The sequence below is a fragment of the Anastrepha obliqua genome, chromosome 5, assembly GCF_027943255.1.
Source record: "Anastrepha obliqua isolate idAnaObli1 chromosome 5, idAnaObli1_1.0, whole genome shotgun sequence".
Classification (NCBI taxonomy): domain Eukaryota; kingdom Metazoa; phylum Arthropoda; class Insecta; order Diptera; family Tephritidae; genus Anastrepha; species Anastrepha obliqua.
Genome location: NC_072896.1, coordinates 110,895,625 through 110,911,372, shown reverse-complemented (window position 1 = coordinate 110,911,372; position 15,748 = coordinate 110,895,625). Strand labels below are relative to the sequence as shown.

At 35.5% G+C, this 15,748-nt stretch overlaps 1 protein-coding gene across 1 annotated transcript; it reads left to right on the top strand.

Moving 5' to 3' along the window:
* Positions 1-1,053: 1,053 nt before the first annotated feature.
* On the top strand, positions 1,054-5,103 carry LOC129248921 (uncharacterized protein K02A2.6-like). Its single transcript, XM_054888533.1, has one exon. It carries the CDS (start codon positions 1,054-1,056, stop codon positions 5,101-5,103), a length of 4,050 nt encoding a protein of 1,349 aa, XP_054744508.1.
* Positions 5,104-15,748: the final 10,645 nt, after the last annotated feature.

Sequence of the window (15,748 nt, the reverse complement as noted above, 5' to 3'; positions counted from 1 at the left end):
AAAAATATTTTTAATTCTTTTAATAATTTAAGTTTTTTTTAACTAAAAATTTAATTAGAAATTAAAAAAAAATATAAAAAAATTATTTCTAATTTTTTTGAAATAAACATTTTTTTTCGTGTATTTTGTGGCAAAAAGTTAAAAAAATGTGTTTTCAAAAATTTTGGAAAACATTTTTCTGAACACTTGAAAACGCTACACTCGGATGTTTTTCTTATTTTGCTTTCACAATACTGTAGATGGGTTTCTCATAACTTCCCAAATACATAATGCAAATCGGCGAGAAATTCCGCCTTAGCGATGCGTATCAGTGAATCAGCGAAATAAATACCAGAGTAGTCGTAAAATATGCATAAAGTTATATGCTCGTCCTACGCTAGAGCGATAATTATCATTGATTCGCTGTAGGTATTTGAGTGTAACTCATCCTGAATATTTCTCATTGAAATTTACCTCGCTCCGGCTATTTACACATCATTTCTTTTTAGGTATCTAACTCATCTATCCGATCCTGCGACTGACAAAAAACATCTGAGAAGTCAAGAAAGTTACACTCAAAGGTCAGCTTGTGGATATCAGAAATAGAGTAGCCAGATTTAGTGTTTTGCTTGTGAATAAGAGAAACCCAGTTACGTGGGTAAAAAAAAAATAATTATAGCTTTGGAGCTAACCACTGTCCACTGTCGGTGATAGTTTTCCGTGGTATTTCTTTATTACTTGTAAAATGAATCTTCCAGTCTCAAATGGAGTACTTCAGGTGCTTTGGGCGATTTTATCATTAGTAGCATAGAAAGAAGGTATAGCTGGATATGCAAATTAAAATTTACTAACAACAATGAATTGTATTCTCTCAGTGTGAACTAACCTTATTATATGATATATTTGACATAACTTTTGTACATTTGGCAATGCTGAATTATATCTATTAGAAATAAAGAGTCATTAAGTTTATAGCAATCAATGCGTGTATATCTCAACGGCAGCCGAATTGCGTGAGTACACACATACAGCAAACTTAACAACTGGCGACGAGGAAAATTTTAAACTTTTACAATGGCTGAAGAATTTTACAAGAAATTGTTGGAGGAGCAACGTGTCTTCACAATGAACGTTCTAAAGGAGCAGAAGGCGTGGATGGACAACTTTGCGAAACGGTCTCCAGGTCAAGATAGCACTCCCGTTCCAGCATTTGTTCAATTCAACAGTCAACACCAGAAATGGGACTCATACTTGGAGCAACTAAAACAACACTTCTCTGATTACGCGGTAATTGACGCCAACAAGCAGAAATCATTTTTCTTATCTTGGTTGGGCAGTGACGCATACGAAACCCTCAAAAAGCTTGTCGGCGTTGACGAGTTACAGAAGCAAACATTTAATGAACTTTCTGCAAAACTAACGGAGTTTTATAAGGAAAAGGTTCATGTAGTTGCAGCTCGTTATGAATTTCATAAGGCTGAAATGGGTAATCGTACATATAAAGAATGGATTGCCGAACTACGAAGCATAGCCCGGCAATGTGATTTTGTTTGTAAAAAAGAAAATTGTCTACATGATTTTTCAGACGATATGATTAGGGACAAATTAATTTTGAAGTCACCGCATGATGCAGTTCGTACAGCTGCATTACAAAAACAACAACCAACATTGGCAGAAGTTCAGCTAATCGCTGAGTCATTTGAAACAACAACGAAAACAGTAAGTACAATCAAAGACAGAACGGACACTGCAAATGCAATAGACAGCAACGGAATTTATTCGATGACAACGAAAAACACAGAAAAATTTAGCATGCGTAACAAAAACAAAAAGAACCAAAAATCAAAATACCGTTCATGCACAGGTTGTGGAGTTTCACATAATCGTGATGATTGCAAATTTAGAAGCGCTGTTTGCAGAGGCTGCGGTAAAACAGGCCATATCATAGCTGTGTGTTTATCGAATGAAAAAAAGCAGGAACAAAAGCAGAATAAAGGGAGTAAAAACATCAAAGGTGAGAAAGGTGACAAAATAGATTACATTTCAACGGCATTTTCGGTAGCTAGCGCAGCTAGCAACAAAAGTAAGAAACAGTTTGTTCAAATTGTGGTCAATGGAAAAGAGACTCGGTTTCAAATGGATTCGGGCGCGGAAGTCTCAGTTATAACACTAGACACTTACGAAATGTTAAATAAACCGCCAGTAAAGCAATGCTCGCGTGTACTATATGGGTACGGTCATACGCAAATAGAAACTTTAGGAGAAATCGCTGCCAAAATACAATACGGGTCAGTAGAAAAAATACTGCCTCTTGTTGTTTCTAACGTGCGTGGTTCAAACAATCTATTGGGCGTAGATTTATTTGAACAATTAGGCTTTAAAATTGTGCAAGTTGATAGCGTGACCGCCAAGTCGAACGCAAAATTACATACAATTTTGTCCACCTTCGCGGACGTGTTTACTCCAGCACTTGGTACAATGAAGTCAGTCAAAGCCTCGATCAGACTTAAGGAGAATGCAGTGCCTAAGTTCATTAAAAGTAGGCCAATTCCTTTTGCTCAATTACCAAAATTTAAAGATGAAGCTCAACGGTTATCACAAGCAGGTATTTGGAAACAAATAACTTTCAGCGACTGGGCATCCCCCATCGTCCTAGCAACAAAACCGGACGGATCGATACGCATCTGTGGAGATTTTAAAAAAGGTGTTAACCAGCAGATTGATGTAGATCAATACCCTCTACCCACAAGAGAGTGCCTATTGCATACCATTCGATACGGTAAATATTTTTCTAAAATAGACTTGCGTGATGCATACCTACAAATGGAGCTCGATGAAGATTCCAAAAAAGTGCTGGTGGTCAACACACCGCTCGGTTTATTTCAATACCAGCGATTACCGTATGGGGTAGCAAGCGCGCCAGCCATGTTTCAGAAACATCTCGAGCAACTATTATGTGGAGTCGACGGATGTGCAAATTATATCGATGACATCATTGTGGCCGGTGCGAGTGAACAAGAACATATTGAACGCTTAGCCAAAGTTCTGCATATACTCCAATCCGCGGGCATAAGATGCAAAAAGGAAAAATGCGAGTTCCTAAAAACAAAATTAACTTACTTGGGGCGTGAAATAAGCGCAGATGGCATTCTGCCCGACGAATCTGGTATTCAAGCAGTGAAGAACTTACGACGGCCCAAAACCTTGAAGGAGCTTGAGGCATTTATGGGTAAAATAAACTATTACCACAATTTTATTCCGAATTACTCTCAACTCGCAGCACCCATGAACAAATTGAGGCGAAAGGGGGCGTCATTTCAGTGGAAGTTCGAACAAGAAAACGCGTTCAATTTGCTAAAGCAGCACATCATTAAAGCTACGATGTTGGCTCATTTTCGAGAAGACTTACCTATAGTCGTGGCCACTGATGCATCATCGTATGGGGTGGGAGCCGTGCTTTCACACATCAATTCAGACGGGACTGAGCAGCCGATCGCCTTTGCCTCCAAAACACTCAACCGACACCAAGAGAACTACAGCCAAATCGAAAAGGAGGGCTTGGCGATAATATTCGGAGTTAAAAAATTTCACCAGTTTTTATACGGGCGGAAGTTTACGCTGATCACGGATCACAAACCGTTAGTCAGCATATTTAGTCCCGATAAAAACCTCCCAACAATGACGGCTCAACGTATCCAGCGATGGGCTATTACGCTCATGGGGTACCAATTTCAAATAAAATACCGCAAAACAACAAATCACGCAAACGCTGACGCGTTATCGAGGTTACCATCGGGTCCAGATGAAGACTTCGACAATGGTGAAATTAACCAAGTTGTCGCTATACAAACGCCAATTGATATTGAGGTCATACGGAAAAGCACCAACAGTGACAAAATACTTCAAAGAGTTAAAAAATATATTCAGAAAGGATGGCCGCATAAGTTGAGTCCAAACGACCAGGATCTCCGGCCATATTTCAATCGTAAGTTGTCCTTGATTACTCAAAATGACTTAATTTTATTACAGCGTGATGTCACACGGGTTACTATTCCATACTCATTACGTGATCAAGTTTTGCGCCGGCTCCATGATGGACATTGGGGTGTGGTAAAAATGAAACAACTAGCACGACAACATTGTTGGTGGGATGGCATCGATAATGATATAGCGAGAATAGCAGCTGGATGCGAAAACTGCAAACTAGCGGGTCCAAGTGATCGGCGGGAATATTCAAGCTGGCCTGAACCACAAGCACCTTGGCAGAGGGTTCACATTGATTTTGCTGGTCCGGTATTTGGTTCTATGTGGCTTCTGTGCATAGACGCGTTCTCGCAATTTCCATTCGTTTACAAACTAGCAAATACAACGACGGAATCAACGATTTTCGCATTAACCACCCTTTTTGCTAGTGAGGGTTTGCCAGAAACTATAGTAAGTGACAATGGCCCACAACTTACGGCCGATGCGTTCAAAACATTCTGTCACCAAAATGCTATTAAGCACATCACGATTGCACCGTTTCACCCACCTTCTAATGGACTGGCTGAAAGATTTGTGCGTACTTTTAAAACAGCTGTAAAAAAGAACATAGATGACGGCTTGCAAGTAAATGAATCGGTTCTTAAATTTCTTTCATCCTATCGCACTATGCCAAACGCAAAAGGCATATCACCAGCACATCTTTTACATGGTCGTCCTGCACGTACTCTCTTTTCGCAAATGTTTTCAGTGGAAAATGACAAAACTGACTTTAAACAAACTTCAATCAAATTTTCACCTAACGAAAGTGTCTACATTCGCAACTACGGCCGCGGAGAAAAATGGTTAAAAGGGGTCGTGGACAGACATCTTGGGAAAGTCATGTACGTAGTAAGAACTAGTATGGGCTACTTTAAACGACATCAAAATCAAATGAAATTTCGCCTTGTGAACGACGCAAAACCAGTTGAAGACAGCAGAGGAAAAACTGATTCAGTTACCAATATATTGCTACCTGATACTATGGTGGATACTGCTAATGAGCATTCTCAGGAACAACCAAGAAGTCCACTAGAAGTGCGTCGAAGTGGCCGTATTCGTAGATCGGTACACCGCTACCAAGCTGAAGATTTTCGCAATTAAAGCGGAGGATGATGTTGTATATGCAAATTAAAATTTACTAACAACAATGAATTGTATTCTCTCAGTGTGAACTAACCTTATTATATGATATATTTGACATAACTTTTGTACATTTGGCAATGCTGAATTATATCTATTAGAAATAAAGAGTCATTAAGTTTATAGCAATCAATGCGTGTATATCTCAACGGCAGCCGAATTGCGTGAGTACACACATACAGCAAACTTAACAAGTAGCATAGAAAGAAGGTATAGCTGGATACTTTCAAAATCTTAGAGGCCAAAATAGAGACCACCTTTCACTTGAGTATAAGTTCTAATTTCAAAAATATTTTAGCTTTAGCTATTAGTGCCTTTTGTAATGCAATATAATTATTCTTAATTATATTTCTGCTAAATAATTAAATAAATACTTCATTTAAATCAACTAGCAGAGAAAATGAATATCTTAATTTTATTTGCTATTTCACCTACGCCTGACCCCTGCCATGTAAACCAAATATTTTAAACGTTTAACTTCGGTTTCTTGCGCCAAATCGGGCTGATTGATATTTTCATTTGATCTCTGTGAGTATCGAAAAGCCAGTGCCCACAGTTCACAGTTTTAATATTTTCACAGATTTATACCATTTCATCACAGTAAAGCTAAAAATTTTACTTTTAAAATGCAAAGCTTTCAAAACTTAAATTATCCTCCACTGTTTTAATTTTCACTAGACCCATTCGAGGTATTCAACACCAACCAATTTTAACCGGCATGACTAGAATTTAATATTAAGCGCATCTCCGAGCTTTTCCGGGCACTTTGCTTTCAGCTGTTCAGTTCAATACTCCAATGATGCCCATGCGGAATCTACCACAAGACGCCTTGCCGCCGCTTTCTAATGAAGCGAAATGACACGAAATAGCGCCAGCTGTGAATTGGGGTGAAAAAAAACTATGCAATGCAGAGGCAAACAAGCGAACATAAAATTTACTGCATGGTAGACACCATTGACGGCGCTGCGGCGACAAATGAAGGCAATTCATGGAACGGCGGAAGCAAAGTTTTTGCAGCAACGGGAAGGAGCATCGTGGCGTATGTAGTGGCTTGTACTCGTAGTTTTGTTCAAACCTGGCAGGAAAGTCCACTGGTACCGAACTAGTTTGTGTGTGGTTGTTTGGATTTGAAGTTCGTGTTTTCATATACAAAAGGTGAAATTTGAGATGAAGTTTGCTTGCTTTCTGAAATTTGAAATATCTTAGCAAAACAAAAAATAAATAAATAAATAAATAAAACTAAAAAAAAAGAAATAAAAAAGTATTATACCAAAAAAATAAAAATAAAAAGTTAAAAGAAAAAATAAATAAAACAATATAAGCGAAAAAAATAACAAAAAACTGAAAAGGAAAAAAAATAAAAAAACTTAAAAAATGCATTAAAAAAAAATATTAAAAAGAAATATATAAATAAATAATTGAAACTAAGAAAAAGAAATAAAAAAATTAACAAAAAAAAAATTAGAAATAAGAAATAAAAAAATCAAATAAATAAAACAAAATTAACCTAACAAAATTTAAAATAAAAACTTTTTTCTATTAAAATTAAAAATAAAATAGAAATAAATACAAAAAAAAAAGTAAAAAAATTTAATAGAAAAGAAAAATAATAGAAAAAAAATATAAAATTAAAAAAAAAAAATAAAAAAGGAAAAAAAAATTAAAATAGGTAAGTCTGGTGAGTAAGCCGTATGCACCAGCGGTTCCCAATCGTACGTATCCACCAATTCTCGGGTCGCTCTTGTTCGATGTGGCGGTGCATTGTCATCAAGAAAAATTACTTTTTGGTGCCGATCGACATATTCTGGGCGTTTTCGGTATATAGTGTCGTTCAAATCGGCCAATTGTCGTTGGTAACGTCCACCGTCAACCAGGTGAAACAGTTTTAATAGCTCATACCAAATCATACCACGCTAATCCCAGAGAACACAGCTGGGCAGACCATACGATCGTTTACGCTTAGGATTGGAGAAATACACCCATTTTTCATCACCCGTAACGATTCGATGCAAAAAACACTTCCTTTTGAAACGGGAGGGCAGCATTTCACAAGTGGGTTTTCGGTTCTTTTGCTGTCTTTCAGTCAGTTCATGCGGCGCCCATCTTCCGACCTTTAACATCATGCCGATGTCTTTCAAACGTTTGGAAATGGTTTTTTGGGTTACTCCCAACTACTCTGCCATCATTTCTAGCGTTTGACTATCATCTTCATCAAATAATGCTTACCATTCGGCGTCCTCAAACTTTTTCGGTGGCCGGCCACGGTCCTCGTTCTCCACGCTAAAATCACCACTTCGGAATTTTTCAAACCACCTGAAGCACTGTGCTCTAGTAACCATAGAGCATGTTCACCATAAGCTTCTATAAGCATTTGATGAGCTTGAGAATCGTGTTTCTTCAATTGATAACAGAAAATCAACGATGTCCGCAAATCGTAGTTTGAAGATACGAAATTTGACATTTTTAAGAGCGACAAAAATGCATTGTTATATGAAACGTAACAAACAATAAACTGAATATTGTTGGCAGATGACACGAAAAAAACAAGGAAGGTTTAAAAACACTCTTAGCGACGTCTATGGACTAATAGCTGAAAGTCTTATTTCATAGGTAAATAAATAAAACTAAATAAAAAAAATTAACAAAAAAAATTGAAGAAAAAAAAAATAAATAAAGAAAAAATTAAAAAAAAAATATATATTAAATAAATAAAACTAAAGAAAAGAAATAAAAAAATTAATAAAAAAAATTAAAATAAAATATTAAAAAAAAAAAATAAAACAAATAATTCGAAAAAAATAAATAAATACAAAAAAGCAAAAATCAAAAGGGAGAAAAAATACAAAATGAAAAATAATTAAAACAAAAAAAAAATTAAAAAATTAAAAAAAAAATTAAAAGTATTCAATTCAAAGTTGACTCATTTTTGTTGCACTTGAAGATTCTGTCACTATCGTCTCAAGCTCGCGCCTGATGCTACTGGAATTCATTTTCTGCTTTTTTCATTACTACTGAAAATTCGCCACTTCCGCACCTGTGAACATACATATGTACACACACCTTTATGCACCAACACCCGTTCGATGGCCTCCAAGAAATAGCCGCAGACGTTATTGCGGCCACAATGGCTGCTCTTGCCGCAGACGCTACCTACCCAAACAATATCCGAAGTTGCAGCAAATGATAAAAAATTTCCGTGAAGATGAACTGCGCAAACGATTGGCAAACTTCGACAAACTACAACAAACAACAACTACACCATAAACTAGCGCTTCCTCTTCACGCGTAGTGAGAGTGAATGCGCAACATAGTGAATTTCTTAAGTTTCCAATTAAAAGCTCAAGTTTAATGAATCGAGAATTGAGTGGTGCGTCGATGTTGTGGCTGCATTCATCTGCTCTGCACGCGAATCGCTTGTCTATGTGCACTTAATTTATTGCTTGTTTGTGTTAGTTGGTGAGTTGCAAACTTCGAGTAAGTAAATAATTTCTTCTTCATTTTACTGTCATTCTTTATTAGTGAAGCGTGAGCGCGTTAAGCTTTTAATGCGCCATAGCAAAGCTCAAATTCATTAGGCTGATTGGGTTTTCGCTTAAAATCAAAATAAGAAAAGTGTAATTCGGCAAAGGTGTGAATGTTGCAATTTTGTTGCCAGTTTTTAGGCTCGACCGCAAATTATACGCCATGCCATTCAATCGTAGGAAGCGAAAAATTGTATGTTTCTCGCGAAGAGCTGTTTAGTTGGGGTCTTATAAAATACGTGATTAAAGTCTGGAAGAAGAATATTGACTTGATTTTAATATCCATGTTTAAAGCCAAGTTTTAAGGTTTTAAGGCCGGATGGTGACTATATTCGTTGAGGCGTCACTTGGAGTGTTTGAGAGAAATATTCTGCGGAAGATTTTTGCCCTTTACACGTTGGCGACGGTGAATATCGCAGGCGATGGAATAATGAGCTGTATGTACTTTACGAATTTGTCGAATTTCGTGCCAAATAATGTGTTTTTGCGGGGAATTTTTTAATATGAAGAAAAAAGCAGCCGAAAGTCATCGTATCTTGGTGGAAGTTTATGGTGAGCATGCTCTAGCTGAGCGAACGTGCCAGAAGTGGTTTGCACGCTTTAAAAGTGGTGATTTTGGCAGCGCCGCCAAAGTTCATGGATACCGAATTGGAGGAATTGCTCGATCAAGATCCGGCTCAAACGCAAGAAGAGGTTGCAAAAACTTTGGGAGTTGATCAATCAACCATTTCCAAACGTTTAAAAGCCATGGGAATGATCCGAAATTCAAATTTCGAAAAAAAACCGCACGAACTTATTCATAGACCTATTACATCTCAAAATTTAGATTCTTTCAGGATCCACTATTTTTATTCCAAATAAGGCTCTTAGTAATTATTTTTAAAAAATTGCATAATTTAAATGTCCACCAAGGTCACGTCTAGATTTACAGGTAAAATTCGGAAAACAGTCGATTCATCAATGCCTAATTGTAGAGAACGTTGTTATATCAGTGCTTAAGATGGTTCAGTAACACTTTGCTCTACAGCAGAAATATTGTCAACAGGACGTCCAGTTTTTTGTCTGCCAGCCCTTTTTATATTCCATTCTATCACCGACAGAACCAATTTGTAGAAATTTGTTCATCAACCTTGGAATTCGACAAGAAAAAGAGATCCATTATTTTCTCGGTACATGGCTGTAGTGATCGATATCTCGTAAAATATAGATAAAATAATTTTAGGTTTACGCCTTTTGTCAAGGTGACATTTCACACTAAAAAATTCGTGTGCTATTTCTTGTTTGTACCATTCAGTTGTGAGTTACAGGGTGGGTGGTAACAATGGGGTTAATTTCTCGTGAAATCCAAACAACCCCTTTTTTCTGTTGATATCCAAACCCGAATATTTTCTCTCGTACAATTAGGTACTTTGGAGCATGCATCAGCTCATCTGCAAAATATGGCTAGCAGAAAGCATGCCCGATGGAAAATACCCATGAAAAGCAAGTCGACACCCATCATCTCTTTGTCGACTATAAAGCTGCGTTCGATAGCCCGATAAGGGATTGCCTGTACGCCACCATGTCTGAGCTCGGTATACCAGCGAAGCTCATACGGCTTTGCATAATGACGTTGAGCAACACAACCAGCTCTGTCAAGGTAGGAAATAACCTCTCCGAGCCATTCAGTACCGTTCGAGGTTTCAGACAAGGCGATCCACTGTCATGCAACCTCTTCAACTTCGTAATGGAAGGGGTGCTCCGAAAAGCAGGTGTTCATCGTAATGGCACTATTTTCTACAAATGTGTCCAGCCGACGACATTGACATTATCGGCCGCCGTAAGCGAGATGTCACCGCTGTGTTTTCTGCTATCGAAAAGGAATCTTCACGAGTGGGTCTGGCAGTGAACGAGGGTAAAACGAAGTATATGCCATCTACAACGCGGAATACACGGCGTGTAGGAACGCACGTCATTGCGGACAACTATACCTTCGAAGTTGTGCCAGAATTTATTTATCTTGGCACCGCCGTTAACAGCAACAACGATATCAGCCTGGAGATCAAACGGAGAATCACTCTTGCTAATAGGTGTTACTATGGACTAAGTAAGCAATTGAGTAATCGAGCCCTCTCTCGCATGACCAAACTTACACTTTACAAGACGCTCATCATACCCGTGTTGCTTTATGACGCAGAGGCATGGGTAGTGTCACAAAGGGATGTAGCCGCTCTTGGGGTGTTCGAGAGAAAAGTTCTTCGTAAGATCTTCGGTCCTGTGCACGTTGGCGAAGACTACCGTTCAAGAATGAACCACGAGCTGTATGAGCTCTATGCCGACATTGACGTAGCTCAACGCATCGCCATCCAACGCCTGCGCTGGCTAGGGCATGTCGTGCGTATGGATGAAGAAGCTCCAGCAAAGAAGGTGTTCGAGGGCGAAGTCCAAGGGAGCCGACGCAGAGGAAGACCATTGCTCCGGTGGAAAGACCAGGTGGAGGAAACCCTATGCTCGCTTGGTGTACAGAATTGGAGAAGGCGCGCGCGGAGCAGAGGCGCCTGGAGAGAGCTAGTGAGGTCGGCCGTAACTCGGTAACGGGTTTTTATGGCCACCTAAGTAAGTAAGTACAATTAGGTACTTTAGGCATTTTTCTTTGGAACCATCTACAAAAAAAAACCAACTTAAGGAATCATTTCGATCATAATACTAAGATTTTAGCATTTATTTGACATGTAAGATTCAATTTACTATCATCTCTTAATAAATAATTGACAAGGGCAAACCTATAAGTTTTTATCCAGCTGATTAACTTCTCCTGAAGATTGACAGTTTCAGATATCGACGCACAAATTTTGTTTAAAAATCGCTCCAGGACCCAATTTTTGACCAATTTTAATAATTTTTACCTTAAAATGCTCGTAAATTATTTTGAAAGAGATTGTATAAGCCCGAACTTTAATTTTTTTTAATTATATCAAAACACACCTCAAACAATTCAGAAAAACTTTAAAAATAAAAAACTGTATGGACTCAAATTCGGTTTGGCATTTTTTATTCTAGTTCTCATCGACGGTAATACATCACGGCAAGCACCCGAATTAGCAAGAATGGGTTGGCGCGTGATCACCATTCGGAATTCACAGAGAGGTCGTTGGTTCGAATCTCGGTGAAAGCAAAATTAATAAAAACATTTTTCTAATAGCGGTCGCCCATCGGCAAGCAATGGCAAACCTCCGAGTGTATTTCTGCCATGAAAAAGGTCCTCATAAAAATATCTGCCGTTCGGAGTCGGCTTGAAACTGTAGGTCCCTCCATTTGTGGAACAACATCAACACGCACACCACAAATAGGAGGAGGAGCTCGGCCAAACACCTAACAGAAGTGTACGCGCCAATTATTTATTATTATTTTTTTTTATTTTTTTAAAGGACGAACCTATAATATTCACTTGAAAATTTTCAAAAAAATTATTTATACATTTTTGGGATCGCTGAGTCCTTATCTATTTGTCCTTACGAGGTCAAATTAAAGGTAAGTTCAAGACCAAATAAAAAAAACGAAAAGTGAAAGTTATAAAATTTATATATGTTAATGCAATTTATAAATTAAGTTAAACATGGTTAAGAAAGTTATATTAGTAAATTTTGCTCTGTAAATTTTTCCGAAAGTCTTGTTTGGTGATCTTGAGATTTTCCAATTGAGTCTGTTGGTTATTGAGTATTTAAAAGCGAAAATTACCATCAAAAAATTCCTTTTGGGGATTTTCGGATATGATAATTTAAGTCTGTAACTTTTTTTAGTATTAGAAATCCTCGTCATGGTGCGGTTTAATACAAAAAACTCCTCATGTTGACAGGTTTTTTGACAAGGAAGGTCGTAAAGTCAAGTCGCAAATATTTCTTCGAGACCAACAACTTTAAAGTAAAAGTAAAACAACGTTTAAAATCGTCAGCCTGGAAAACTAGGAAACTGCTTTTCTGTATACAAGGTGGCGTAAAATTAATCATCCAATTTTGTTTTTGAATAACTTTTTTACTCTATAAAAAAAAAAACAAAAAAATTGGAGTAACGATGTCTGTTTGTATGCTGCAGCTGTCTAGTTCCCAAATGTCAAAAATTGTAAATCTTCCGATGAAGTGGTTAATTTTATGGTATCTTGTACAACTTAGACTTTGAGAAAAACTCGTTTTCACATCTTCCTTAGAAAAAAAAACAGGAAATGTTATACAGTTAAGTATCACAAAATACTAGATTCTTGACAGATATCGATTAGTTGTTGCAAGCTTTGGTGGGCAGCCACTTAATACTTCAGTTAATCTTTTAATCAAAAAGGTTAGATATATATATATATAATAGCGCTTACACCCTTTTTGGGAGTTTTTGGCCGAGCTTCTCCACCAACTTACGGTGTGCTTGCTATTTTCCATAAATGGAGGGACCTACAGTTTTGAGCCGACTTCGAACGGCAGATATTATATATTTTATGAGGAGCTTTTTCATGGCAGAAATGCAGTCGCAAACTTTGTTTGGTGTTTCACGGAGATTCGAACCAACGTCTTCCGATTTCCGAATGGTGGTCACGCATCAATCCATTCGGCTACGGCGGCCGCGGTTAGATTTCTTGCGGTAAAGTACTTACCCGTGCTTTGAAGTTCACATTGCCCAAGTTATCGACTGCAATGAAGAAATCCTAATCCGTATCGCATACCTCAAGGTGGTGCTATACAGCGATAAACTGGTAAAATAAATACTCCCTCTTGTATTGAACACTGCAGCAATTAAATATTTATAATAAAAAATTAAGATTTTCTGTACTAAATCTCCTTTAATTTCAACTTCCTCATATCCTTTTTATATACCCCTTTTCTCCCTTTCTTTAAAATAAAACATTTGCGTTTTTTTTTACAATATTCGTTTGCATCTTCAGCGGCATTTTATTCGATTGTTTATGAAAAAATATACAAAAGTAAATAATCAAGCTCTACAATAATTAACTTATCTACTCGTATTTACAAACTAATCAAACTGGAAAATAATAGAAAAATGTATAAATTGCAAAGAAATTTTTAGAAATAAATTGAAGTAAGTATAATATATAAGCATAGGTAAGTATGTCGAGTGGTATGTATTGTGATATGATTTACGGCGTATCGAAGAAATAATATGCGCATTTCTGTTTGCTCGCATTTCCATAATAAAAAAACGCCACATGAATATAAATTCAGCAGAAATTAGAAGCCATAAAAATATGAATATTAAAGACGACGCAAAAGCGATTAGGTATTTTATAGAAAATCGGCATTGAGATACATCGCACAACGCGGGCGGAAGTGGAAAGAAGAGACATCAAAAGGCGGAAGAGACGAGAGTTGCGTATAAATCATGTTTTAGGCGATGAGCCTAATTCGTTTTGTTAAACTTATGAATAACCTAAGTATTGTGTATGTGTGTGTGTGTATGAGCTTATAGGTCATATTGATAACGAAGCAGCGACGTTTATTATTTTACGCGTGTAGGTACTTCTTCATATTTATGTTCGAATGTCAATCACTGCATTTTTATTTTACTCGGTACTTATTTTTTGTTGTACACTATTTATGTATATATCTTTGCATGTACGTATGTATACATATATCTATGTGCCTATGTGTCTATGTATATTATTACGCGGGCATACACTAATCGACGATTGGTAGGGGTTTTTTTTTGTTTGTTTGTCATCACAGTCAATATTTGTGCATTATAAAATTAAAAAAAAAACATTTATCAAACAAATTAAATTAAATAAAGATAAAAAAAATTAAAATTAAAATAAAATTAGTTATAAAAATGCAAGAAAAAATGAATAAAAAATATTAAACTAAAATTAAAAATAAATAAAAGTATAAGTAAAAATAAAATATAAAATACAAATTTAAGGCAAAACACAAACAATAATCAAAAACAAAATTTAATAAATCCCAAAATAAAAGAGAAGAATAAAAATAGCAAAACAATTTATTAAAAAAAAAAGATAAATTATTTAATATATGGAACTAAAAAACAAAAGTAAAAATAAAGATTAAAATTTTAATACCAAACACAAAAACGGAAACAATAAAAATGAATAAAGCTACAAAATTAAAGTACAAAAAAAAATTTAACTAAAAATAAAACAGAAAAGGGTTACAAACAAAATAAATGTAAAGCCAGAAAATAAGAATACTAACTTAAAAGTAAAAGCAATGCAAGCAATGCAAAATTAAACGAATTATTTAAAAAATGAAATAAATAAAAACATGGATATAAAAAATATTGAAACAAATTTAAACCATAAGCAAAATAAAAATCATGCTAAAATGATTTTGGGCAATAAATGAAATGAAATGAAATGAAGCAAAATAAAAAAAATCAAACAATAAAAAAATAAAAAGACGAAAAAAATGAGAGTGAAACAAATAAAATTAATTAATTAAAAAAATAAAATTAGTAAAAATTTAAATCAATATACAAAATGAAAATAATAAAAAAAAAAAAATTAAAATACAAAAGAAAAATTTAAAAAAATCTACAATAACAAAAAACAAAAACTAACTTAAAAACATAATATCTTTGACCAAAATCTACAATAAAAATCTCGGTTAGGTGGGGAAGTCATATAACATAATGAGCTCTAGGGCAACACAACGGACCCAACTTGCGGTCTATGTGGCACTCCGATGCGGGGTCACCCTTAAACCAACCAACCAACCAACTTAAAAACAGAATAAAAATAAAAATAAAGAATAAAATTAAAAATGAATAAGCGAGATTCAAATAAATAATAAACAAAATTAATAAATAAAATTGTAAAAGTAAAAAAAAATTAAAAGGAAATCAAAATATAATATATAATAATAAATAATAAAAATAAAAAGTAAGAAAAAGATTGAAACGAAAAACGAAATAAATAAATAAAAATACAAAATAAAAAAAATGAAATTGAAAAAATACTTACTTACAAATACCAAAAGATTAAAATTACTAATTTAAGGGGTTATATACCTTATGTTGCACTAAAAAATCGAAAATTTTTTATGGCATGATGTTCTTTATCATCTTAAAAATATAAATTAAAAAAAATCATA

Coding starts and splice junctions, on each gene's coding strand:
- LOC129248921 (XM_054888533.1), top strand. CDS start 1,054: ATGGCTGAAGAATTTTACAAGAAATTGTTGGAGGAGCAACGTGTCTTC.